Genomic DNA, 24,510 nt, shown 5'->3' with positions numbered 1-24,510 from the left:
AAGATCCCTCTGCAGTACCTATCTACCACCGCGGATCAGTAGGGACGCATCCGTTGCCGTTCTTTGTGTGGCTTATGGCGGCTTTGACAGCCGGATCGTCCAAGTCATAGACTCTGTTAACGACGCGCCACCATCGGGAGCGCGTTCACTGGAAACAAGCACATCTGCGATTGGCCAGAGGCTGTTTATCGTACTCAGGCAACGGTTGATGCCGGCAATATATGACCCCACGTGGCACGTCCTGGTTGCGGTGGTGCCCGCATATTGGCGTCAAGTACATCGTGCGGGTCCAATCGAGACACATGCAGCTCCACCAGAGGTTCCTGCTGGTCCAAGTGACTCATGAGTGCAGCCCAAATATGGGAGCGGCGCCGCGTCTGGGTGCGCGGGGGTCCTAGCATAGGACACGAGACGGCGGGGCCAGAGGGTACGGTCCTCCGGAGGACCGGTGGCACCACCTCCAATGGACTGGCATTGGCAGATAGAGGAGGCTGATAAGCTGTATTCAGTGGTAGAGTGGGGCTAGGAATGGCTTTCAACTGCATGGTCTGGATTTGATCAGCGATGAGCTCGGGGTTGGATGAATGTAGACTGTCCTGCTGTTGCCACATCATTCTGTGCTCTTAGCTTTACTACATGTACCTCGTGACTTTGCCATTTGCTAAAGCCATTCACCCCGCCGAAGTGACATCTGCTATTCTTTCCTCGTCATACTCACCCTCTGGTTCGCGGCGTTCACTATTCCTGTAAAGGAGAGGCCCCGGAAATGGCCTGGCGGAATGACGAGAACTGCTGACGAACGCGGAACGAGGAACAAGTAAAAGCAAGCCTTGCTACCGTTTAGTTCAAGTTTCAAATCAACGCGTCAACACATTAACACACATTTTTACAACCTCTTTCGCGACCATGCTGACGGCACCGATAGAACCCAGTGTGCCCAGTCCGTCCATGTGATGACCAGCGGGTTTGCACAGATGTACCCTATGAAGGATTTGTCCTGATAAACGTCCCCTGTCACCTAAAGGCTGAGAGTGCCACAGATCTGTACCACTGGCTGGCCAGGTTCATTGGAATCATACCGCCGCGAACCAGTTCCACATGTGACCAACCCATAACTTATTGGGTGACGCGCCCTAACAAACTTAGCTGTTGGTAGAGCACCTCAATCCGACCTCCTTGTCATCGTCTTGGTTTCGGGCTTCTGACACGCGCTCATCCAAGCTCTGAGCATGTGACTAGGACTTTCATTCTACACCAGTCACTGCGAAGACGCGTTCTCTCCTTGTGTTTCTCTCATCTAGTCTTCGGATGAAACACTGGTCTGACGTCCAATTCCGACAGGTTCCCGACTCTGTTCAACGTCATTCCCCTCAAGATTCTTGACCTGTAACTGATCAACTCAATCTAGAAGGTGACACTGCTGTTCAGAGGCCCTAACGATGTTCAGAGAAAAATCACAGTTCTCGGCACCAGCATCACTCGATCCATCACGTTCCCCTCCAACTAAGACGGTAGGGTAGATCCTGCTTAAACTTCAAGCCAACCAGTGCGGATTTGTGGCTCCTTCAGTTGAAACCTGCGGAGTACAAAACTCCCATATCGTGTGGCGTCGGTAAGTCTGAGGCTACATGAAGAGTACAAACGAGGACGACGGCGTCGATTGGGCAGCCTACACCGATGGTTTCATCACCATCACAGTCGAATTCATGAAACCGATGGCGATGAACAACGTTCTGTTAGCCACATGGATCTACCTCGGGGCTGCACTTCAGATTTTAAACGGCGTCACTCAGGAAACTCGCGTGGTCGAGGTAGTTATGACCCCCGGTTTCAACAACTTGATGGTAGGTCGCAATAGGCCTTCTGGGTCAGAAGTCGTGCGACCTGGTCCTGAATCCAATCCACGTCCACCAGGCGGGAACATGAACACGAGTGGTACCGATATTATGGACCGCGTCAACCCGAATGCGCTGTTGTTCCGCCAGCCGAGCATTCAAGTGGCAGTTGCGGCGAGTACCGCTCTATCTATGATCCAGGCAAGCGCTGGGAACCTATTGAACGCACCGCTTTCGCCAAGCCTGCGTCAGTAAATGCAAGGATTGCACCAATGGCATGGGGACTGTGACTGCAGGCGACAAGCCGAAGGGAACAGGCGACTTCACCTTCACCGTGTCGCGCCGTGACAACGAGAGTGTATGGATCGATCCCGAGTCGGGCTGGCAGGCGGTGCAAGCCTCGCATGCCGCGCGCGGGCTTGGTTACAACATCTCCCATGCCAGCGATTACCTTGCAATCAAGCCCAGCTCGCGCGTGGCACAGTGAGCTGATCGCCTTGGACGCGGCGACTTTGCGGACGATGGAGAGGTGGACACGGCCTTTGCACGACTGCTCTTCGGCACGGATATTTCCAACGTCGAAGAAAATAGGGTTTCGCTCGGTCCGTCCTACTGGGCCAATTCGGAAACTGGTTACATGAGTGGGGACATCGTTGTGAGCTGACTTCATCCCTTGAGCCAGCTCCATCTGTTGAATCTGAACTCTCGGCCAAGCGGGATTCCGTCTGCCAAGAGGAGATGCAAGGGTCGTCTTCTAAGGATGACGGCATCAACAGGGATGTTGCAGTAGCGGGTTACTCCGAGATGGCTTTGAACTCTGGGAAACGCCTACCCGATAACTGGAACTCGATCAAAGTGTACCTCTCGCCACGGGGCAGGTGCCCTGTGCGACTTCTAAATGAATGAATTTTTCCTCGACGCTTCTCGGCTATGATACCCCATGACCCCAGACGCTTTGATCCAAGTGCTGCGCTTGACAGACTGAATTGGGCTCATCGCCTGATAAGTGACTACCCCATCCCATGTGACTAGAGTGGCGTATCGTACAGCGGCTCGTGCCAGGTGGAGATGATGACATTCTACGAGCCGCAGCTCCCAACATCACGTGATCGGCGAGATGGCCGAGCGGTCTAAGGCGCTGTGTTAAGGTGGCTGCTCACTGAGCAAGTTCATCCGCAGTCTTCGGACGTGGGTTCGAATCCCACTCTCGTCAATAGGGCATTCAATTGCCTAGCTAGCTGTTTTGGCAACGGACAGCGCAGAGCGCAGATTGCAGAGGACAGTTGAAGCAGTTTGCAGGTTCGGTTCGTGAGCATGGAGGTCAGGAGGAGCAGCGCGCGTCGCGTTGACGTCACCTGCACGACCTTTGAAGAGGTCGGGAGGAACGGCGCGCGACGCGTGGGCGCCACCTGCACTACCTTCGAAATCATTAGCCACATTGGATAGACAGTTGCCCCACCGTTTACAGCAAAAGCTCACTCGCGCGGGCATTGGGTTGTTATGGAGCCTATTTGACTTTCAAAAGATCTACAGCACATAGTTTGAGCCATAAGCTGCGCCCACAAAGTTTATCTGCTAAGCTGCTGTTGGTTCAGGGCTGGAATCGATCACATATTTCCATCCAGTTTCGAACGCTAAGACCAGACGGCGGCCGTTATAGAGGTGTTCCTGCCCAAGCTGTGGCGGCCGGCCACCCCTGGAAACTCGTCATCGTTCCTCCATTGCAACCAGTCGTTCCTGACTGGCTGAACGTGACCGGATTCCTGCACCAGAAATCCAGAGTACCAAGCTGAATGTATTGTCACGCATTCCTCTGCATTCACTCGAACTTTCCGGGCATCGGAGACAGACCACCTAGTAGCTGCGCACCTCGGCACCTCGGATCGCATAAGTCTGATGGACGTAAACAAGTTGTCCCGAACGCCTTAATTTAAGTCGGCTGCTGTTGCCTGGGGACCATGTCCGTCAAAAGGAACTGTGTCGTGGGGAGCAGGAAGTTAGTGTGTGATCGCCACTCAGGCCCAGCAATTATGATGACATCAGCCTGGAAACGGACAGCGGTGTGCGACGGACAAATAATATCTCTTCTCGGTGTCAGGGGAGCCGGTAACAAACACACAAACAACACCAGACGTTCAGACTAGCAGGGTATCCCTCAGCAATTCAATATCAGACGAACGGACACACTGTGCCCTCAACGCTCAACCTGGAACAGGTTTGGCCCAGTTTGCGTTGCAGGGGTATGATGCCTGTCGAAAGCGGGCAGGGCCCGGCGCCAACCGGCGGCCAAGCGGCCAGGTGGCGTTCGGTCCAGGATCCCGGCGCCACCGGGCCTGTACAAGCATAAGCATCTCCGTGGGATCTTGCCTCTCCGACCTCCCATGCCTTCCGGCGCGTGACAAAAGTTGGAAGGTTCAGGGACGATATGCCAAGCCGTCGGCCTTTACTCCTGGCTCGGCTAGTCGATCGTGCCGCCTCGGAACTCTGGAACTCTAAGATGCGCCACTGTGCCTGGCTATTCAGTCGGCTTCTATGAACTCCCTGGCGAGTGTTGTGGAGACCTTCAAACCTTAAGCAAGTGAATGAAAACTTTCCCATTGTTGGGCACTTTGCCGAAGAGCAGGGTAATTGCTATTCAATTGTAATACTCGGCTTTGGTAATCGACAACTCCTGATCCAGTTTTCGGGTCAGGACAAGATTGGCTACCTTGATACCTTGAGACACCACAGATAAGCTAGTTGATTACCTAAAGTCCCGCTACAATAGTAGTGTTTTGCTCTCGGATCTCCGAAGTATCCAGTCGAAACGCGGCATCCGGGAGGACTGTGCTTGGGATGCACATGATAGCAACGCACTGACCTCATGATGCAATGCTCCAGCGGCACCTCACAACAACACCGAGCACGCACAAGCCTCGCCCTACACGCGGCGGTCCTCGCGGTGCTCACCCAAACATCGCGTAGCCATACATGCGTTGTCCCAAGTATGCGACAGGGTCTGGGCCGTGCTATGTGATTCGGAACGGCGTTCGCGAACTTAGGTGGGCTGGATTATCCGCCCTGGCCGGAGGGGTTGACGCGTTGGCGCGTCCAAAGCGCGAGAATACCCTATGTCGGTGTTAATACAGGCACCTCATCTCCGTCCGCCACCGGCGCCATCTCAATTGAGTCTCCAAGGTTGCAGGTGATGAATAGAATAGAAAAGGGCCCAAGCGGACCAACTCGCACTGGTAGGGTCGCACAGTGCTCACTGGGGAACAGTCTCTGGACAGCCGCAACTGCGGCAGCTGCACAGAGGGAGCAGAGACGTGTTTACTGCCAATCCACTAGATCAGGCTTGAACCTAACCAAGGAGCAAAACATCAAAGCTGTCAAGCACAGTGGCAGAGGAGACTGTCGGGGTCACCCTAATTTGGATTGAGGGAGTGGCAGTGTGGCGAATTGGCGACGAGGGCCCCGGCAATGGGCCGGACGCAAGGTTGGACAGCTGAGATTGGATGGGCAGAGCAGTAAACACCATCAGCGAGAAGAAGAGCGTGGGGCCGCTGACGGAACAACATAAGAGAGAGGCGTTGAGTAAGCTTGCTCTCTAGTCAATCCCCCCCACCTTCTTTTCATTCTCTCATAATGCGTTGGTTCCTCGTCGCGCTCCTTTCGTTGGCGTCCCTTGCCCAGGCCGACATCTACGCCAGCTGTGGTGGCATTGGCACACTTGGTGGTGACGGCCTCCTTCCTGGCCTCGTCGGGCTGCTCACCGGCACCCTCACCACCCTCGTTGGCACCACGCTGAGTGGCGCATCTTGCCGCGTGAGTCCGGTACTGTTATTGCGCTAATGGAAGAGCATCTGCGCTCAGCAAGGTTACAAGTTCATGGTCTACGCCCAGGGCATCGACGTCACCGCCCTCTCACTCAACCTCGACAGCACCCTCGGCTCGTGCTACTGCGACAACGAGGGTCTTGACCGCCGGGCGATCATGGAGGGTGAGATACTCCATCAACTGTCAGCCAATACTAACTCCAGGCGCTGGTGCTACTGGTGCTTGCGACACCTCCATCCTCAACCTGGTTGGCGTCAAGGCCGAGTACATTGCCGCTACCGACCTCGTCTTTGGCGGATGCTACGCCACCAACCCCACTGCTATCAACACCTTTGCTGTCGCCAGCCAGGCAGATTGCTTCGCTGCATGTGGCGGTAACAAGCAGGTCTCGATGCGTGTCAGCGGCATGACTGAGCAGTGTGGCTTGCTCGGTGGTCTCGTCGGCGCCCTCTTCGGCGGCCGCAGCGGCGGTACCTGGCAGTGCTCTTGCTCGAACACTGCTCCTACTGGCCAGATGGTCAACTGCAACTCGATCACCTCGGAGAGCGGCACCTGTCTTCTCGGCGGAAAGACTAGGAACTTTGCCTGGAACGTCTACAACCGTGACGTTACTCCCAGCGGTCTCCGTCGCCGCCGCGAGTTCCGGCCCCGCGTCGCTTCCGAGACCTACTGCCCTCTTCCCAAGCTCGCTTGCCACGTCCCCGGCACCGGCAGCTTCGAGTGCCTCGACACTGCCACTGAGCTTGGTGAGTTATTTTTTTTTCTCATTCCTATGCCGAGCTAACAATCCAGAGGCCTGTGGTGGCTGCCCCAGCGGCAACTTTATCGACGGCGTCGTCTCGGGTACCGACTGCACCTCCCTCCCAGGCGTCGCCATGAACCGCATCTCTTGCATCAGCGGCCAGTGTGTTGCCTCGGCTTGCCACAGCAACTACGACCTCATTAACGGCGAGTGCGTCTTCAGGATCCGCAAGTAGCTCCACACCCCAAGATATGGGGATCTTAATCTAGGACAATAAATATCCTTGGAACTGTATACCCCTCATTTATTCATGCAGCCACGGTCTTGTTTCTGTTGCTCTCGGTGCCGCTTTGATATTGACATTGACATTGGCGGGGAAGACTTTGTAACTGCCACTGCCGCTGCTCCAGCCACATTCACTTTGGCAGGCTGCACGTGCAAAGTTGTTGCCAAGCCAATTGCCCTCAAGTCGCGGTGGCGTCCAGGTGCAGCATAACCACGATTTCAAGCCAAGGCGGGCATCTGACTTCAACCATTGGCAATTCGATCCGGGGCGGTCTCGGAGGCACTTTCGGAACAGGCAATGTCACGCACCATTTGAATGCATGGCCATCAGGGGCCTGTCAACCACCTCAGCAGTGTCAACTCACTCGACTTGAGCCCAACTTGCGCTGGAAAGTGATTGGGTGGTCAGTCACCATGTGCTGTTGTCCAATGCACAGGTCGTGTTCGAATATGCTGCACTGTAGCAGCCCCTGTACCCCGTGATCAGTGGTAACCTAGCGCGCCACTCCCTCTCTGAGAGGTTTCTCCCAACCCTCCAGTGGGCAAACGCATCCTCACAGCCTCCAAAAAGGTTGGCTGGGTAACTGAATACCCTGTTGACGAGAGTGGGATTCGAACCCACGTCCGAAGACTGCGGATGTTCAATGAACACCTTAACACAGCGCCTTAGACCGCTCGGCCATCTCGCCGATTACGTAACAGTGTTTTCCACTGTGGTTTCAAGGGGACGCTTGGTCGGCAAAGCTGGTAGAGAGGAGGACCAGCAAGGTTGGCGGCCGGCCCACGAGGGTGAAAGGCTGAGTATTCGGCAAGAGTACGCCGGTGGTTGGACCAAGACTGAAAGTGCCATGCGAGGGTTTAGGAAGAGGCCTTGTGGCTGGTGGTCGTTTGTCTCCCAGATCGAGGGGATGTGGGTGCCACTTCCTTCCCAGAGCGATGCGTGTGTCGTTGTCCCACGTTCTCTCTCCTCGCGAACATCCTACCTACCTCGGTCAGCACTATAAATGATTCGTCACTGGCGAGTGGCCGCAATTAGGATTCATACGAGCCAGCTGGTTAGTCTCAGGTACTGCCTCGCCGCCACATCCTCTACACCCGTACTGACACAGTGGTGGCCTTTACGCCCTAGCATCCCCCCAGTCTGTTCTATATACCCCTATTTCTAACCATTGCTCCTCTTCAACGATGGATCAATCGCCATTCCTTGCCTATCGCGACGGCTTCGGTGTCGTGGATAGATAGTATTCACTGATAGTCGGGTTGCCCGAGACCGGCCAGAGGTGGATGTAGTTTCAATGTTGCCGTATTGTCTTGGTGACAAGGTGATTCATGCGTTGGAAGTATAATGAAATAGCGAACTACAATATATATACGTTACTATATCTCACGTGACTGTGAGGGGCCCTCGTTACTGAGGAACGAGCCGTCGTTGTTAATACGATGGCTCGTTACTGACATAAGAGTTGTCGTTGCTTACTACAAGGCTCGTAACTCACGAACGATAGCAACGAGTAATTAAGATGTACGGTGGTATTCGGTACACCACTACACTCGGGCCCGAGTGAGACTCAAGCGTCAGAAGTCCGCCACAACGGCCGGTGTAGAACCCCATGCTGCGCATGGCAGCGAGTCAATCAGTGCCAATTAGTTGGATCTCGCACACAGTCCACGACGACTTGCTCAATCTCGCAGACTGCTCAGTTGCCATGTATTCCGTAATCACAACAGGGTGCGTATCTCTTGTGCGGTTCAGTCCTTCGGCTGCTGGATCAGCTCCCCTCACACATTTATCTCGTGTTTAGCTCCTCTGCCCCTGGTTCGGCTCTTGGGACGCAAGCGTAGGGGTGGTCCAGTAACGCGGGAGGCGTACTGAGGTGGATACATATGCAATGGGCAATGTGTGGTGATGGGTGGAGTTACGTGACGTGGCGGGATCGGCGGTTGCGTTCGACAATGGGTGTTCTCATCCAAACGCGGCCAGAATCATTCCGGCATGACGAATTGATTCCAGTTGATGCCGGCTATCCACTCTGCGAAAGACGCAACCATCGGGTCGAATCCCTGCGACTCAAAGCCGGCGACGTGCTCAAAGACATTGCCGAGGCTGGGGTGTTCGAGCGGGCTGGGGCCAAAACCATTCGTGGCTGCGGCTTTGGTTGCCGCGGTGGTCGGAGTATCGGGTGTGAGTGGCTGTCGATGTGTGTAGTTGGGTGTGGTGTTGGGGTTGAAGGGACGGCGAACGAGCTCGGTGCGCCATCGACGAATAGTCTCCCGCGCGGCGCCGATGAACGCGATCGCGATGCGTGCGGCAACCTGTCCGCCACCGCCCTTGAGACGGCGCAGCGTATCATCCACGGTACGCAAGAGGAGGTTCCACACAGGCTCGCGTGGTGGTGGAAGTCGCCACAGCTTAAACGATGTTGCGTGGATCTCGAGCGCCATGATCACGCCTCGCATCGCGTATGCAAATGTAAGGGTTGTTGGGTACAGAACGTCCTTGGTCGGCAGATTGGAGACAGCCGCAAGCAAGCATTCGGTCGATTCCGCATTGATAGGGCCGTGGACACCGACGAAGGTCTGTAGCGCCTCGCTGCCAGTCCGGCCTGTCGACACGTTATAGAAGGATTGCGGTGTAAAGTCGTCGCCTAGTGTAAAACGGAGGAGCATTCCCGAGATGAGAAGGTCGAGTGCGCAGTTCTCAAAGTCGAGCCATGCGGCGAGAGGTGACGTAGAGAGGATTGCGCCGCGGCGAGCACAAAGGGCTCTGTTTGCGTTCGTGAAATCGACTCGTGCGACATCCATTCGCGAAAGCTGCTTTGGCTCCGGCTCCCCACTCCGCCGGGCGTCACCCATGTCGACGACGCACTTCTTCATCACGATCCATGAACGACATCGCAGGATGATACCGTGACATCCGGCCTTCTGAGGGTTGGTGAGAGTCGTGACTGTTCCGATTTCTGTTTCCAGCGCGTCCAGTTCTGCAACGGATGGCAGTTGAAGGGCGGCACTCTGATCGTAGAAAGCCTCGTCATCGTTCAGCAGCGCGCCTCCGAGAAGAGCAGAAGCACAAACGCGACTGATGCGCGACTGGAATGTGTCGTCCTGACACGAGTGTAGGGCATGCGTGGCCAGATCGCGGAAGACACTGTTGTCTGGGAGCAGTGGTAGGAACCAGGCTGCGAGGAGGAGTGCGTCGGTGAGGTATTCGCCGGTCGGATCGGCAAGGAGCTTGCGGCAGTACCACGCCGTCCACGTTGCGACCTTGTCGGCGTTTCCTTGGGAGACAGGGAAGGCGGCGTGCTGGAGTGCAAGATCACACTGGGCAGATTCGATGAAGAGGAGAGAGTTGGATGTCGCGCCGGCCCGGCGCAGCTTTCGTACCTCGGTAATTGATGGGGTGAATGGGAGCCACCATCTGACGTGGTCCTCAGCCCTACGGTAAGTCAACAGATTGTGAGGAGAGTTCACCATTGTGAAGCAAGTTCAGCATGCTCGTCGCTGACAAGAGAATCGAATTCGACCTCTGGCATATCCATGAGGCAAGGGTGCTTGGGTAGTTTGGCGGCTGTGTGGAGATAAAAGTCGTTCATGAGGGTGAAGGGAAGGTAGCGAGGGAAGAATTGCTGATAGTCGTCGACGCTTTTTGGATGAGTGTGCAGGTCGACCTTGACCGGGACTGTAGGTTCATCTGTTATTGGGGCCGGCGGAGTGGGAGCTGTTGTGAGGGTGTGGAGGTGGGAGTAGCGGTAAGTCGCGTCGAGTATGCAAGAGACCTGCAAACGGCGACATCGTGTGCAGCTATCCTCGAGCATGAGGGTGACGCCGCCTTCGACGCGCTAGGATGTGGGCGGAAGCTCGCATCGCCGCTTACCACGCTTGCAGGCGATGCATGTGCGGGCCGCGTGCGAGCGGGCGCTGGATGTTCGGGGCATGACGGGAGGAACAGTGCGGTATGTGGGGCTTGGGCTTTGGGTTGTTGCTGCTGCGGGAGAGACAAAGCGTCTGATGGATCAGGTAAGGGGCACCATGGACATGGATGGGGTGAAGGTATAAGAGTGAGAGTGTGAGTTGTGTGAGGTGAGAATGACAGAGTCTCGAGTGGATCGAGTGGATTGAGTGGAAGTGATGATGATGATGATGATGATGATGATGATGATGAGTTCAACCTCGAGTAGGTAATGCTTGAAATGGTTTAACAATTCGAGAGATGATGATGTTATGTGTTCTGCAGTGTCATACAAACTCATTCGGGAGCGGAAAGCGGAAAAACCAGAAACTCCACGTGGAACAGTAGTTCACGTGGACCAGTGCCCACTAACGGTCAATTACATCATTACATTATGTCAAAAAGGTTCCGCGTGCTTCCGCTCGCTTACCATGGTGCCCCACTTCCGCTCTAATCCGCTCGAATAGCCTGAATGGCGGCCGGGGACTAAAGCTAAAGGGTATTCAACAAAGACCTTGCCTTCTGCCTGCAGGCCTGTTAAGCTGGTAACTGGTAACTGACTAACTACAAAGTACCCACCTCGCATTCTTCATCACCATACATGCTTCCATCACCATCTATGCATCCTTGTTGGTCAACTAGCCTTTGTTTGCCTCAATTATTATTCCCTTTTTATTTCTTGTTACCAAGGAACGCCACTCGCATTGGCCAGTTGTTGTAATTGTGATTACCTGATTTTCCCCTCCGCAATCTGACAGTTCCGCCTCCGCCTCCGCCTCGGTCATTGACCCTTCCCCCTGGCCGCTGACCGGCGTAATCCGCCAAGCTCCCCTCCCCCTTGTTCAACTCTAACCCTCCCTCACTTGGGCCATTGTGCCCACACCACACACCACCACATCACACTACCATACAATACAGTCACTCATCAACCACATTCCATTAAAACATCATTCATCTCCATCCTCCATCCTTCTTCATGCCTCGTTCTCATGCCGCCCGGACTTGCACCGCCTGCAAGCGAGGAAAGCGTCGATGCGAACTCCCAACAGGTTCGCAGAGGTTGGAAGGAGGCGTTCCACTCCCACCCCGCGATGCTTGTTCCCGATGTCGCCGCTTGAAATCAGTTTGCGTACTTGACGGCACTTATCGATATGCACACCTCCACACGCTCACACCTTCCTCAACATCAAACGGAGGCGACGAGCCTACCCCAAATGACAAGACCAACAACCCCTTCATGACCCACCCACGCAGTCTCGAAGAGTACGAAGGCTACTTTCCCCGCTTCCTTCCCATCAGCCTCATGCGCGAGTTCCATCGCCAGGCCCTCGAATCGTATCAACCTCCACTCATCCATGACCCGCCACCCGACTCAATCCTAGACGATCTCGTGTCCGAAGACCTTGCGCAGCAGGCCGCAACTTGGTAAGTGCAGCGTCCCGCACCAATGGCCGTGCGCGCGTGATGACTAACGCTCAGGTGCTCCGAGCGCGTCCCCTTGTGGGTCCCATTCACCCCACCCCTCATGGAGCTGCGACGTTTGCGGCAGAGTGTGGGAGGAGCATCGGCCTCACTGCTCTACCTCGAGGCCGTCCAGTACCTTGCTTCGGCAGAGTTTAATGTGATTCCTCACTCACTATCCGATCCCCTCTACACACTCGTGCGGTCATGCCGCGCCGACCTCTTCCTCAAACCAACCGACGTCCACGCACCACAGGTTCTTCTCTTTGCGGCGACCTTTGTGGGGCTGAACGAGTCTTGGTCCGACAGTCTCAACCCTCCGGCAGGCGAAATGGCGGCTTTAGCCCTCCGGTCCTCCAAGGCGGTTGGCTTGCAGGGACGAATCACACGCGTCCTGGCCGCCACGCACGTCGCAGTGGGCTACCTCGGCGAGGATCAACACTACTTTGCCAAGTATTCGTCGCTCGAGTTGCCGACGATGGCAGAGTTGGTGGCGCTCCAGGCGCAGGTGGAAAACGCCAAATTGACACCGGCCCAGCAGACGGGGTGCCTGGCAGTCATCCTTCGCTGCCGACTGTGGGTTCTCTTTACTCGCTGCATCACCCAGTGCGCCGAGTCGGAGCACCAGGAAGAGCATATCCGCCTCGCGTCCGTCGACGATGCACGGGCAAAGTGGACGAAGGCTTGCTTGGCGCTCGACGCGGAACGCACATCACTCCTCGACCTTTGCCCGTCGATCCTTGCATGGCTCGAGCTGGAGCATGCGGCGCTCGATCAAGTGTTATCCGGTGTGGCACTACAACTCTCCCTCGGATGGGGCTTCTCGCCGCAGTTCTTCCACGACGTAATCAAGAAGACGGCTGGGTCAGTCCATCTCCAGGCTTTCATTCAAATCCATGGACCGTCGTTAGCAGAGACGGCCGAGTGCGTGCTCGCCTCGACCTCCAACCTTCTCCGCGACGAGCTCTACCCGACCGCGCTGACGTGCACCTATGGTGTGCGAGCGTTCGTCACGGGCCTTGAGGTGCACGCAGGCTGCTTCAAGTTGTGGGGCATTCCACCTCCGCGTGAGGTTGTGTGGAAGTCGGTCATGCGCGGTGCGGCAGACACGATCCGCCTTCTCAAGGGAGGGGGGATGGTCGTGCGTATCTCTAACGCTGTCGCAGCGGCGGCGCGTGAAACGATCCCGCGGTGGAAGGCACAGGTTGTGAGCCGGCCCCATCAGCCGTCCGGGCCGCAGCGGCCGACGCTCAACGCGACATCGGAGATAAAGCCGGATCTGGCGGCGTACGGCTCAGGTGGGATCAATGGAGATGGTCCGGGTGACCATGCCATGGTGTCGTCGTTTGCGGAGTGGATCGCGGGCATTGATTGGAACCAGCTCAGTTCGGAGGCTGTTACGCCTATGTCGTTTGGCAGCGGGGCCAGCACGTCGGGATACTAAGAGGAAGGAGAGTCGAGATGCAGAGAGACGTGGGAGGAAGTCTAGCATATCAGTATGTATTCACGCATAGTTCCAGGCAACAGATGGTCCGGAAAGCGGCATGTTGCGGCATTGGAGGCCGGTGCTCGTCGGATCATGGCGCTTCCCCACCGGCCCCCGCGTTCTCCACGTCACTGACGCCATCGCTCATTCCCATCATTCCCAACATGCAGAAACCATAAGATGCAGGCCTGTCTTTGACCGCTCGACAGATCGACATGTGTCGTAACCGAGCTCTCCTTCCTATGCTCCCGCTTGACCAAGTGACACTCCTCGCCCCAACAATGGTCGTCGATCCCAGGGAGGAACCAGCTTACGGTGGTGAGTTCCTAGTCCACTATCGCTAATCCAGTCGACTGGCCATTCACAGAACAACGCCTCTACCCTACACGCGCTCGCTGCTACAATCACCTTCATTTCCCGCTGACTTCTGGGCCCGCGGTCTGGCGGCCCACCATCCAACCGGACCAGTACTGGACGCAGGGAGCGCCGCCAACAAGGGCATGGTGCTGGTCCGCCTCGGTCGCACCGGACCAGCAATTGGCGTCGACAGTTTCGAGACCAACCTCCCAAACACGGTGGTACGAAACGTCCTGCGTGCTGGCGCGAATGTCCACCTGTACCAATCTGCGTGGAATGCCCTCCCGTTCGCCAACGCGAGCTTTACCCTGGCGGCTGCAACGCTGGAATGTATGTCGGTGTATTGGGGAACTGACATCAGCCCATTCTCCGCGCCTGTCGCAACGGTCGCAATCCCTAGGAGAGCTGGCGCGCGTCTTGAAACCCGGCGGGACACTGCTCCTCCTCGACCGTTCTTCTGCTCCATCTGCCGAGGCCGCGATCCAGCGTTTCCGGAGGGAGAGATGGACGATCAGCGATCGTTTGCGGGTACTGGGCACGTATTTGGTGTGAGGTACTGCCGCTTTGCCAAGGCTATCAAGCCAAGTGAGATGCGGAGATAGTTCACCACGCCGACCACACTCTTACAGTCGGTGACCTTGGGCACCTGACAGCTGTTTCGAAGAAGAGAGGGAGCAGAGATGCCTGGTGCCTCATATGCCGCTTCCGATTTACGATCGGAGGCGATGCAGGTACCCCGGTACCCCGGTCGGTACCCCGGTCGCGGTCGGGAGAGCGGTCCCTATCATGTATGAGGACGGATTTGGCTGCGCAGATTTCCACTCTGCAACCCGCGATGGCCTGTTGCATACACATTCCACCGGAGCCCAGGACACTGGAACATATGTCACACTTTAAGCAGACGGAGACTTACTGATCGGACGCGGCACGCTGCGCGCTGCACAATGCCTGCTGTGCTTCCATGCATTCCAAGGGACAACGCGACTGTGCCATGTCATCTACCAGACAACCGTCGTCCAACCGCCCCTGTTAAGCTGTGCACCACTCAACTTTATGCAACTAAAAGGCCCGACCGGATGTCATGCATGCACCATGGACATGGAGCAACTTATTAAGAAGTGAACACGCATCGAGCATCACTCGCATCCATCCACAATGGCAATCTCCCGCCAATTGCACGACTGCCCAAGCGCGCACGGCCCCCACAACACTCATGTACTTGTACACGCTGCTCTCATTGGGCTCTTTCGGCAGCTCGGTCCTCAACCCAATCCTCTGGGCCCCAACCACCTTCTGCAATCAAAAGCCTCCGCATCAGCCCCGCCGTAGCAGACAGGACAATCTATGCCAACGCCGCTGTCGACGACCTGATGCTGATCTATTGGCTCGTCTTGTACGTCTCCATCTCCCCTCTTCGGGGCTAATCCAAGCTTCGTGTGCCAGCACACTCGACGGGCACTGCAAGTCTGGGCCCAGCTCGTGGTCTTTGCTGCCATCTTCGGTGTAAACATGGGCTTAGTGACGACATGGAGCGCACGGGATATGAGCCGTGGTTCGGCGTCGTCGCCGGCCTCGATTGGACAAAGGCAGCCCTCGCAGCCATTTCCCGACCCTTAGCTACGCCTAGATCCCGACAGTAGACAAGGTATAACAGCCACCAAATTTTAATCCAGTACGACTTCATAATAACTAATCCCGTGGGACTACGCAACCGTGAGTGCAATAGCTCCAATTGCCCTATAATCGTATGCGCCAGAAGTAACGGTTCAAGCAATGTGTATGGTGGGCTGCAGCGCCGGCACTGCCATGCATCTTGCCCCTTGAGGCACGGCTTCGGCGCGGCCAGAGCCGTTGGTATGTTGGCGTGTCCGACGCGTGGAGGTGTCAACCCGACTCCAAGACCTGCCTAATTGCCTGGACATGAGGACGTTGTAGGCCCATTCCCATGCCGTTCAATCGGCATTACCTTAGTCGGCTCCAGCATGCAGTTGCAGATAGAGCAGACTCGCTGCAGACAACACCACTCTCCCGCACACCAACATGTCCCACAAACGCCTCATAAATCAACGCCGCGCCCGCACGTTCGACGTGACATTCGCGATCCACATCCCCTCCTTCGCACTAGTAAAGCTGATTGTGGGATATGCCGACATGCGGTACTCGTACACAACCCGGCTGGTGGTATTCAACGTGATTGCCGACGTAATATGCGTACTTTTGCCCCCCTATTTGCTGGTTATCTACGACCATATCCGCCCAACTAAGTCACGTGGACTCGCTCGACCTACGAGAATACTGTAGTACCAGTATCATAAAGGTATTGTATGTTGGAGGCTGGGCATCGCCTCAACCCAGCCAAGCGGCCATTTGCCGCTTCGTCACAATGTCACTGCGTCTCGTTCTTGCGCAACAGTGGCCGCAAAACGGTTTGCTTGCGAGCTTGTATCTCGGCGTAGACACGGGAACAACAAACTCCGACGGAACCCGAGCCTCGGACCACATCAAACATGGCGGTGTCATTACAACACGACAGCTTAAACATGCACCTGACCACTCAATGCAGCGACATATTATAAAGCCTATTGTCTATGCCGATGTACCATAGCGCTTCAACCAACATGTCCCTCTCTCGTGCCATCAGCGCACGCCGTGCTCGCACGTTCGACGCGACGGCGTTCGACACTGTGTCGCCGTTTTTGGTAGGGCCAGGCTTGTTACGCTTATTTCATCGGGAGCTGATTGAATTGCGTGTACCGCGTCTGGCCGTCTTGGCGTGAAAGCTTACGTTGCAAAGCTTTGGGCCCGGAGCTAGTCCACTGTGATACACTGACAGCAAGGTAGACCTTCCGCGCGTGAAATGCGGTGCGTTCTTTCGAAGTGGGAGTTCCACATATGGTGAACGAAACCCGTGTAAGTACATGGATACAGTACTTTGTCATTCCTCTTCCAACCTTGGGGTTAATATTCGAGTTGCCAGGCGGAACATTCTGACATCGAGGATGTGCAGCAACACTTCATTAGCGTCGTCTACTGTGAGGACTACACGCCATCGTGCAACAGAGTGCGGTCTCGCACCATGGCAACACTTAGACTGACATAACAGGGCTTACCTCCGTCCTTGTGATCAACCTACCTCTTCACCGACGTGTTAGGGGTGAAAACGCGAGCAACATTCAAGGTACATCGATCATGCATACCACAATGTCTCCTTGAACTATGCAAGCCTGGTGGGCAGCGACCTTACAGAGTCGGGGACGTCAAAGTTCGGAGGTTTGTGAAAAGGGCCTATGAGGACTCTGCCCCACGCTGAGAGATGTTGAAACTGGCCCATGCCCATTGCCGGTTATGAGGTCACCGAGACGTTTGGAATCCACACCATGCCATGACAGCGGTGGGCATCTCCATCTCCATCTTCATCTTACACTCTTTTCTCACTCTCTCAAACACTCATTCATCATGCCCGCCATCTCTACTGCCCAGTGCTATGCCAACGCCGCGGCTTTCAAGGGCCGCACCGTCGTAATCACGGGTGCCGGGTCCGGCTTTGGCCGCGCTACGGCCATCGACTTTGCCAAGAACGGGGCACGCGTCGTCCTCGGCGATGTTGACGCGAAGGGGATGGGCGAGACAGTTGCCCAGATCGAGCGCGTTCACGGCAGCAACGCGGTTGTATCGCGCCACTGCGACGTCACGAGCTGGGATGACCAGGTTGCGCTTTTCGCGGCGGGCGCCAAGGCGTTCGGTAGCATCGACATTGTCCTCCCCAACGCAGGCATCAACGAGATTGGCCGCTTCGACCCCCGTGAAGACGGCGACGCGACCAAGCTCACCAAGCCAAACCTCAAGACGCTCGACGTCGACCTCACAGGCGTGCTCTACACAACGCGCATTGCGCTGTGGTACTTTATCAACGACAAGCGTTCAGACCCTGGGCTGCGCGCGATCATCTTCACCGGTTCCATGTCGACGTTCTACGGCTCCGAGGGTGTCATGTACGGCGCAGCCAAGGCGTGAGTGGCGACAGCGATCGTGTGGATTGACCGCGACCGACTGACTCCAGGGGCATCCTCGGCATCCAGAAGGGCATTGACAAGGTCTGCCGCGAGCTCAACGTCCGTGTTGGCACCATCTGCCCCTACTTCTCGAGTGCGTCTAACACCTTTAACCAGCTGACAACCAGAGACAGCCATCCTCACCTCTGACTTTGTGCACCCCGTTCCGAAGCTCGGGTACGCCAAGGTCGAGGACGTCGTCGCCGCTTTCGTAGCGGCCATCACTGATACGGACCCCAAGACCAACTTTGGTTGCTACCTCATCCCAGACCAGTGGGGCGTGTACCGCATGAACTCGCAGGGGCAGTTGTGAGTACAGCAGGGAGAGCATCTGGTGTAGAGGGACTGTGTGATTACGTGGCCTTAAACTGACACCAGCGTCGGTGCTGAGGGGGCGCGTCGCAGCAGAGAGGAGATGAAGGCGCTGATGAGCAAGGGCAAGCTCTAGGTGTAGATTATATGCAGTCATACAATTTCCGGGGACCAGTTCCTCCTGGTCAGAGGAAAGCTTGAGAGGTCATGAGAGTGGAGATGATCGTTGGGCGTAGGGGGCCTGTTATCATCGAGATCTTGGGGGGGGGGATCGAGGAATGACAAGTTCTTCCTCACGCCCACTGTAGTTGTGCCCTGAACGCCGCTCATCCGATACCCCGATCCTCTCTCTCTCTCGACCTTCATTTTACTCATCTCCTCTCATCTCTTTAGCATCCAACTCCTTCGCAAGTGAGATCGCTCCATCTCCGTGTCTTGTTACGATCATCTGCGAAACGTTGCTCTCAATGCCCACCGACGCTCCTACCCAGGGCTCCCATCCCGCCCATGACCCCACAGGCTTATCTTCCCCCTCATCATCATCCTCACCTGCCCTCCCAGTATTCGACCACTTAGCCTTCCCTCACATCTTCGACGGCGTCCTGTCCCACGCCGACCCCGAGACGCTTCTCGTGTTAGCGCGCACGAGCCACATCGTCCGAGCGCGTGTCCAGCCCCACTTCTATCGACACATTGCACTAGCTACCGCGCGAGACGAGCACGGAGCCGTCGTGAGACTCCCATGTGCCCCATATCGTGTGCTGAACGCGTGGGAACAGCCCGAAGGCGAGGACGATGACGAGTGGAGAGAAAGCGCGACTCGGTCGCTCGCAATCACTCAGTGTGTGGATCTGTGCGCCCCGTTCGTCTGGCACGCTTCGAGACTCCCTGCCCCGATGCTCCGAAAGGTACGGACAGGCGTAGCTGGTGTGCGTTCCTTCCCCGCTTGGCCTGCGGCCTCATGCCCACGCATAGTATTAGGTGCCAAAGGCTATCTCCCCTTCGACGAGTGGGTGCGCGTCCGCGCACGGGTTTTTGTCACGCACATGGATCTCCATACATGGCCGCCTCAGCCATCGTGGCTGTACGACCTCGAATACAGTGACGAGGAGGAGGGGTCGCAGTACCATGCGTCTAGACCGAGCGCCGTGCTCCAGGTCGCCATGCCCTCCGAGACGCAGCGACTTGTGCTCCACCTGCACTGGGCGGGTACATTGCGGGCGGGAACCGATGTCCAGATCCTCCCGCAAGCACTGGGAGAGCACGCGGACGTTGTTGTCGTCCTACACCCACCGAGCGTTGAGGAGGGTGTAGGCGACGACGGGTGGTTCGCCACGCTCCTACAGCATCTCGTCAAAGTCGCGGTACAGCGGCGCGCGCTCGTAACGATCGTGGGCGTCGAGGTGTGCTCTGACGCCGATCTCGGTATGCGGCCACGGTCGCGCCCTGTCGCGAAGTGGCAACGCACACTGCCCAAGCCTCAACCGCTCCGCCGTGGGGAGGAGCTCGTTGCAGCCGTCATGCGCCTCTTAGACAGCACGCATGAACGGGCGTGGTGCGACGTTACCAGCGCGCAAATGGAAGCGTGCCGTATCATGTGGGCGGCCGGGACACCTGATGTGGAGGGACTGAGTGGCCAGGTCCGCCTGCAGACCTTGGATGCGTGGGTGCAAACGGCCGATCCACTTGAGAGTGGCCCAGTTCCAATTCTCAGTGAGGCGGAAGCTGGGCGCGTCTGGGCAAAGTGGACAGAGTAACGGGTTGCACTGGCCGGTGGGCATTGTGTATGCAGATGTTTTGGCGGCGCCCGCCGCTTACGGGCGTGGAATCGCTTGAGGTGATGCTTACGGCGTCTTTGATTACGCGTTTTGTTGGTGTTGTGGTTCACGATGACCGAGGAATGTGTACGGACAAGGCCGAATGCCGCGGCCGTTATCACCGGCAAGCATTAGTTCACATCCGGAGGACAGGCCCCACCTCCCAGTTCATCGTGCCTTCAATAGCACTTCTCATGCTATATTGTCTCAACACCCTCGAGGTTTCCAACCACACACACTGCTAACAATGACCATTGGCGCCCTCCCCCCAACTATGAAGGCGGTCGTCCTCGAGGCGCCCCTCAAGATCGCTGTCAAGGACGTGCCCACCCCGACGATCCAGAAGCCCACCGACGTGATCGTCCAGACCACCGTCGCGGGCTTGTGCGGCTCTGACCTGCACATCTACCGTGGCCACATCCCCATTCCACTCCCAATCACAGTCGGCCACGAGCTTGTGGGCAAGATCGTGCAGGTCGGTGACGAGGTGACCAAGTGGAAGGTCGGGGACAATGTCATCGTCCCCTTCACCGCCACCTGTGGTGAGTAGCTCTGCCGCAGCGGTAATACCTCATGCTGACCTCAGGCGATTGCTACTTCTGCAAGAAGGGTCTCATGGCACGCTGTGACACTGGCATCACCTTTGGCACTGGTCGCGGCCTCGAGGGCTGCCAGGCAGAGTACCTGCGCGTTCCCACGGCCGACACGTTCCTGTTCCCACAGCCTGACGACATTCCCGCCAGCACACTTCTCCTTATGGCCGATATCTTGCCGACGGGCTACTTTGTCGCGTCGGGTGGTAAGCGTCTCCTAATGGAGAGCCTGGGTCAGCCCATGACAGGCGACCTTGTCAAGGACGTCGAGGGCAAGAAGGAGGGCGTGTGCGTGGTCATCGGCTGTGGACCAGTTGGACTGTGCGCAATCTCCTCCGCCGTCCGTATGTTTGACAAGGTGTTCGCGACCGACCTCGCCCCTCACCGCTTGGAGACTGCACGGCGCCACGGCGCAATCGCGCTCCCAGAGGAAGAGCTCAAGGCTGCCATCTTGGAGGCGACGGATGGGCGTGGAGCCGACGTCGCACTGGAAGTCGTCGGCCACGCCAGCGCCATGCTCAAGGCCATCGACCTCACGCGCTACTTTGGCGTTGTGTCCAGTTGCGGTGTCCACTCTGAACCCATTACCACTAGCGGATACATGATGTTCAACAAGGGGTGAGATTCTTGTTTTTTTTAGGGTTGCTCACACCAGCCTCCGCTTCCAGTGGGGCCAGTGCTCCGTGCCGACGTACTTCCCAGGCGCGCTCGAGGTGCTCCGCGACAACAAGGAGATCTTTGCCAAGTTTATCGAAAAGAAGATCGACTTTAGCCAGGCTGAGGAGTACTACGCCCTCTTTGAGAAGAACAAGATCGGCAAGACCGTGTTCGTCATGGGTGGCGAGAAGGACGTTTAGTACGGTTAGGTCTTGGCGATGTGGGCAGTTCAGAAGACTCTGGGTATCAACTATGTATTCAAGATACTACAGGGCAAAAGTCCGCAGCAAGCTCCGTACTCTGGTCACTCTCACTCTCTCGCAGACGAACATCCAAAAGGTTGGCTAGGTAATTGAATACCTTTTTGACGAGAGTGGGATTCGAACCCACGTCCGAAGACTGCGGATATTCAAGAGAATACCTTAACACAGCGCCTTAGACCGCTCGGCCATCTCGCCGATTACGTAAACAAAATGTGAGACATCTATATGATTGCTTACTTGCCAGCTTCTTTCATGCACAGCAGCACGCAATGCGAATGGTATCGCACAACCTCGATGAAGTCGCAGATGATGGCACGGCATGAGATGATGAGTTGGGCGCGTTCCCCCATGGCAGGCAAGTCTGTGCTCCGGCCGTGGCCGATCCGGACGGCTGTAGTATGTAGCCGGAGTGTCATAGCCGGACTTGTGGTCTGACAATATAACAGCCATCCTCTCACCACCCAACGTTATACACAATGGCTGAACAGACTCCGCCCGTACCCAAGGTCCTCGCCTTTGACGTCTTCGGCACCGTCGTAGACTGGCACACCACCATCGCGCGCGAAGTCGAATCCCTCGTCCCGGGCATTGACGGCGACGCCTTCGCCCTCCAATGGCGACAAGGCTACGCGCCCGCCATGGCCGCGACCATGGCCTCTGGCACCTTCCGCGTCCTCGATGACCTGCACATGGACATCCTCCGCACCATCGCGCCGCCTCTCTCGGAATCCCAGCTATCCGAACTGAACCGCGCATGGCATCGACTCGATCCATGGCCCGAAGCCGTCGCCGCTCTGAACCGGTTAAAGAGCCGTTTCGTCATCACCCCATTGTCGAATGGCGGCATTGGCCTGCTTACATACATGGCCAAACGGGCGGGGTTACCTTGGGACCTTATATTGTGTGCCGAGGTGTTTGGCGCTTACAAGCCCGATCATAGGACTTACCAGGGTGTGGCTAGGGTGCTTGGCGTTAAGCCCGAGGAAGTCATGATGGTGGCAGCGCATGAGAAGGACCTGGATGCCGCACAGGACGCCGGTCTACAGACAGCATATATCGAGCGCGTACATGAGTTTGGCGCGAAGAGGACAAAGGACGTTAGCCCGTCTCCACGCCATCCCCTCCATTTCCGCGACCTCGCCGCACTCGCAGATTACTTTGGTTGCTAGGTACATGGATGTACGCGCTTGTATGTCGTCGTCGTTTGGATGCGTTGAGGACGACTCAGAGGTCGTTCGGGGCCAGGGCTGAGGAAAGTCAGTTTACATGCCATCTACAGTTCCCGTATGTCCAGCGCCCCTAGAGTAGGCATCTTCCCACCATGCCCACGATCCGCACCAGTTAGTGAGAGGTCTGCGTTACCTCCCGACGTCCACCACCACTTGTGTAAAGGGGATCACCACGAGGTCGGCGGCGATGCTGGCCAAGCTGAGGTCGCGCAGGTTTGGATTGGTTCTGAATGGACGCGTACTTTGCGTGCGCCTCGATGCGATCCGTCGGTATCGAGTTCACGAATTCAGTTCCACTCTCCCCTCCCACAGCTGGAGGGGCTGATGACGACCGGCGTCGCATGCTCGTGATTCCTGACGCCGAACGCCTCTGTGCCGACAATCGTATGAACGTCCTCTCCGCTCGCGCGGCCTCCATTACCTATTACTGCTCTGCGAACGATTCTATGGCCGAGACAGCAGCGCTTACTCCGTCCTCCAAACCCATCGCCTGTCCAAGATCACGTGCCTTCTCCTGCGGCCCCGACGTGTCCGCGAACGCAATAGCCGCTCGCAGCTTGTTCGTATCGAGGCTGTGCATCCGGAGCACGTGCTTGGCGATACCAATATCGGCCATATGCTGCGCCCAGAAGTACTGGTCCGCAACCGTAGGCAGGATGATGGACGGCACGCCTGCCGCACAGGCCGAGTGCGTTGTCCCGCTTCCGCCGTGATGAATCGCCATTACACAGCGCGGCAAAAGCCAATCGTGGGGCACGTCATCCACGGCGTGAAAGTTTGACGGGAGGTCTCCAATGGTACTCCACCCGCGACCGAAGATTGCGCGGCGGTCACCAATCGCCTCTCGCAGCGCAACGATGAGATCCGAAGAGACACCCGCCATGCTCCCGAAACCGACGTAGATCGGTTTCTCGCCGGCAGCTAAGAACGCCTCAAGTTCTGGTGGCGGGGAGTAGGTGGCTGGTACCACCCATTGTCCTGTGAAAAGAACGTTGGATGGATAATCTCTAGGCCTGGGGAGCAGCGCGGGCGAAATACCATATACCTGAGGATCGCCAACCCGGCGACGGCGCCGAGGAGCCATACCATGTTCTTTGCGCGCGGCATTGGTGGCGGAGAGGAAAACCAACCAGGCGAACCAACATACGATCGTGTGAGACACGAGGTTGAGCCATCCCCATCGAGGTAATGGCAAGCCGGCCATAATAGGCGAGATGAACTCGCGCGTCCGTGACCCAACCGGCGTGAGTACGGTCTGTATGACTGGCGTGTTTGTGCGTTCCCCAACGCTCTCGGCGACATATACGCTCAGACCGCCGGCCAGGATGAGGTCGGCAGGACACTCGGCGAGCACGGCCGCCATCCACGCCGACGTGTTCTTGTTCACGAGCTTGAGGACTTGCGGGCCCGTCGCGTTCGCCGGCGTGCTCCGCATCATACCCTGCAGGTCACCAGAGAGGGCGACAGTCGGCACGCCGAGCGCTTTGGCTGAGCCCAACCCAGGCGGATCACCAAGTAGGACCACAGTGTGTCCGGCGTCCAGGAGCCCACGGCAGAGAGCCACCATTGGGCGCGTGTCGCCCTCCGTGCCGTAGGAGATGGCGAGGATCTTCATGTGGGATGCGCGGATGTTGAAGTGAACGGAGCAGTTGAGAA

General features: G+C 56.9%; 9 protein-coding genes across 9 annotated transcripts; 7 read left to right on the top strand and 2 right to left on the bottom strand.

Annotated features, from left to right (window-relative positions):
• Nucleotides 1-5,462: 5,462 nt before the first annotated feature.
• On the top strand, nt 5,463-6,631 carry CcaverHIS019_0113310 (uncharacterized protein; the record flags this gene model as incomplete). The annotated part of the gene is made up of 4 exons (XM_060596936.1): nt 5,463-5,642; nt 5,676-5,817; nt 5,858-6,400; nt 6,447-6,631. The coding sequence occupies 4 exons, from the start codon at nt 5,463-5,465 to the stop codon at nt 6,629-6,631; spliced, it is 1,050 nt and encodes a 349-aa protein (XP_060453879.1).
• Nucleotides 6,632-8,664: 2,033 nt separating this feature from the next.
• On the bottom strand, nt 8,665-10,613 carry CcaverHIS019_0113300 (uncharacterized protein; the record flags this gene model as incomplete). The annotated part of the gene is made up of 3 exons (XM_060596935.1): nt 8,665-10,114; nt 10,150-10,357; nt 10,553-10,613. 3 exons carry the CDS (start codon nt 10,611-10,613, stop codon nt 8,665-8,667), a joined length of 1,719 nt encoding a protein of 572 aa, XP_060453878.1.
• A 1,251-nt stretch (nt 10,614-11,864) lies between these two features.
• CcaverHIS019_0113290 (uncharacterized protein) lies at nt 11,865-13,532 on the top strand (the record flags this gene model as incomplete). Its single annotated transcript, XM_060596933.1, has 2 exons — nt 11,865-12,052; nt 12,107-13,532. The coding sequence occupies 2 exons, from the start codon at nt 11,865-11,867 to the stop codon at nt 13,530-13,532; spliced, it is 1,614 nt and encodes a 537-aa protein (XP_060453877.1).
• A 323-nt stretch (nt 13,533-13,855) lies between these two features.
• On the top strand, nt 13,856-15,755 carry CcaverHIS019_0113280 (uncharacterized protein; the record flags this gene model as incomplete). Its single annotated transcript, XM_060596932.1, has 5 exons — nt 13,856-13,892; nt 14,043-14,261; nt 14,293-14,477; nt 15,605-15,644; nt 15,703-15,755. The coding sequence occupies 5 exons, from the start codon at nt 13,856-13,858 to the stop codon at nt 15,753-15,755; spliced, it is 534 nt and encodes a 177-aa protein (XP_060453876.1).
• A 1,632-nt stretch (nt 15,756-17,387) lies between these two features.
• CcaverHIS019_0113270 (uncharacterized protein) lies at nt 17,388-18,431 on the top strand (the record flags this gene model as incomplete). Its single annotated transcript, XM_060596931.1, has 4 exons — nt 17,388-17,941; nt 17,992-18,077; nt 18,112-18,292; nt 18,362-18,431. The coding sequence occupies 4 exons, from the start codon at nt 17,388-17,390 to the stop codon at nt 18,429-18,431; spliced, it is 891 nt and encodes a 296-aa protein (XP_060453875.1).
• Nucleotides 18,432-18,762: 331 nt separating this feature from the next.
• CcaverHIS019_0113260 (uncharacterized protein) lies at nt 18,763-20,052 on the top strand (the record flags this gene model as incomplete). The annotated part of the gene is made up of 1 exon (XM_060596930.1): nt 18,763-20,052. The coding sequence occupies one exon, from the start codon at nt 18,763-18,765 to the stop codon at nt 20,050-20,052; it is 1,290 nt and encodes a 429-aa protein (XP_060453874.1).
• A 307-nt stretch (nt 20,053-20,359) lies between these two features.
• Nucleotides 20,360-21,562, top strand: CcaverHIS019_0113250 (uncharacterized protein; the record flags this gene model as incomplete). Its single annotated transcript, XM_060596929.1, has 3 exons — nt 20,360-20,654; nt 20,699-21,323; nt 21,361-21,562. 3 exons carry the CDS (start codon nt 20,360-20,362, stop codon nt 21,560-21,562), a joined length of 1,122 nt encoding a protein of 373 aa, XP_060453873.1.
• A 539-nt stretch (nt 21,563-22,101) lies between these two features.
• CcaverHIS019_0113240 (uncharacterized protein) lies at nt 22,102-22,794 on the top strand (the record flags this gene model as incomplete). The annotated part of the gene is made up of 1 exon (XM_060596928.1): nt 22,102-22,794. The coding sequence occupies one exon, from the start codon at nt 22,102-22,104 to the stop codon at nt 22,792-22,794; it is 693 nt and encodes a 230-aa protein (XP_060453872.1).
• A 484-nt stretch (nt 22,795-23,278) lies between these two features.
• CcaverHIS019_0113230 (uncharacterized protein) lies at nt 23,279-24,469 on the bottom strand (the record flags this gene model as incomplete). The annotated part of the gene is made up of 1 exon (XM_060596927.1): nt 23,279-24,469. The coding sequence occupies one exon, from the start codon at nt 24,467-24,469 to the stop codon at nt 23,279-23,281; it is 1,191 nt and encodes a 396-aa protein (XP_060453871.1).
• Nucleotides 24,470-24,510: the final 41 nt, after the last annotated feature.

This window comes from Cutaneotrichosporon cavernicola, assembly GCF_030864355.1.
Source record: "Cutaneotrichosporon cavernicola HIS019 DNA, chromosome: 1".
Lineage (NCBI taxonomy): Eukaryota > Fungi > Basidiomycota > Tremellomycetes > Trichosporonales > Trichosporonaceae > Cutaneotrichosporon > Cutaneotrichosporon cavernicola.
This window is presented reverse-complemented; position numbering and strand designations above follow the sequence as displayed.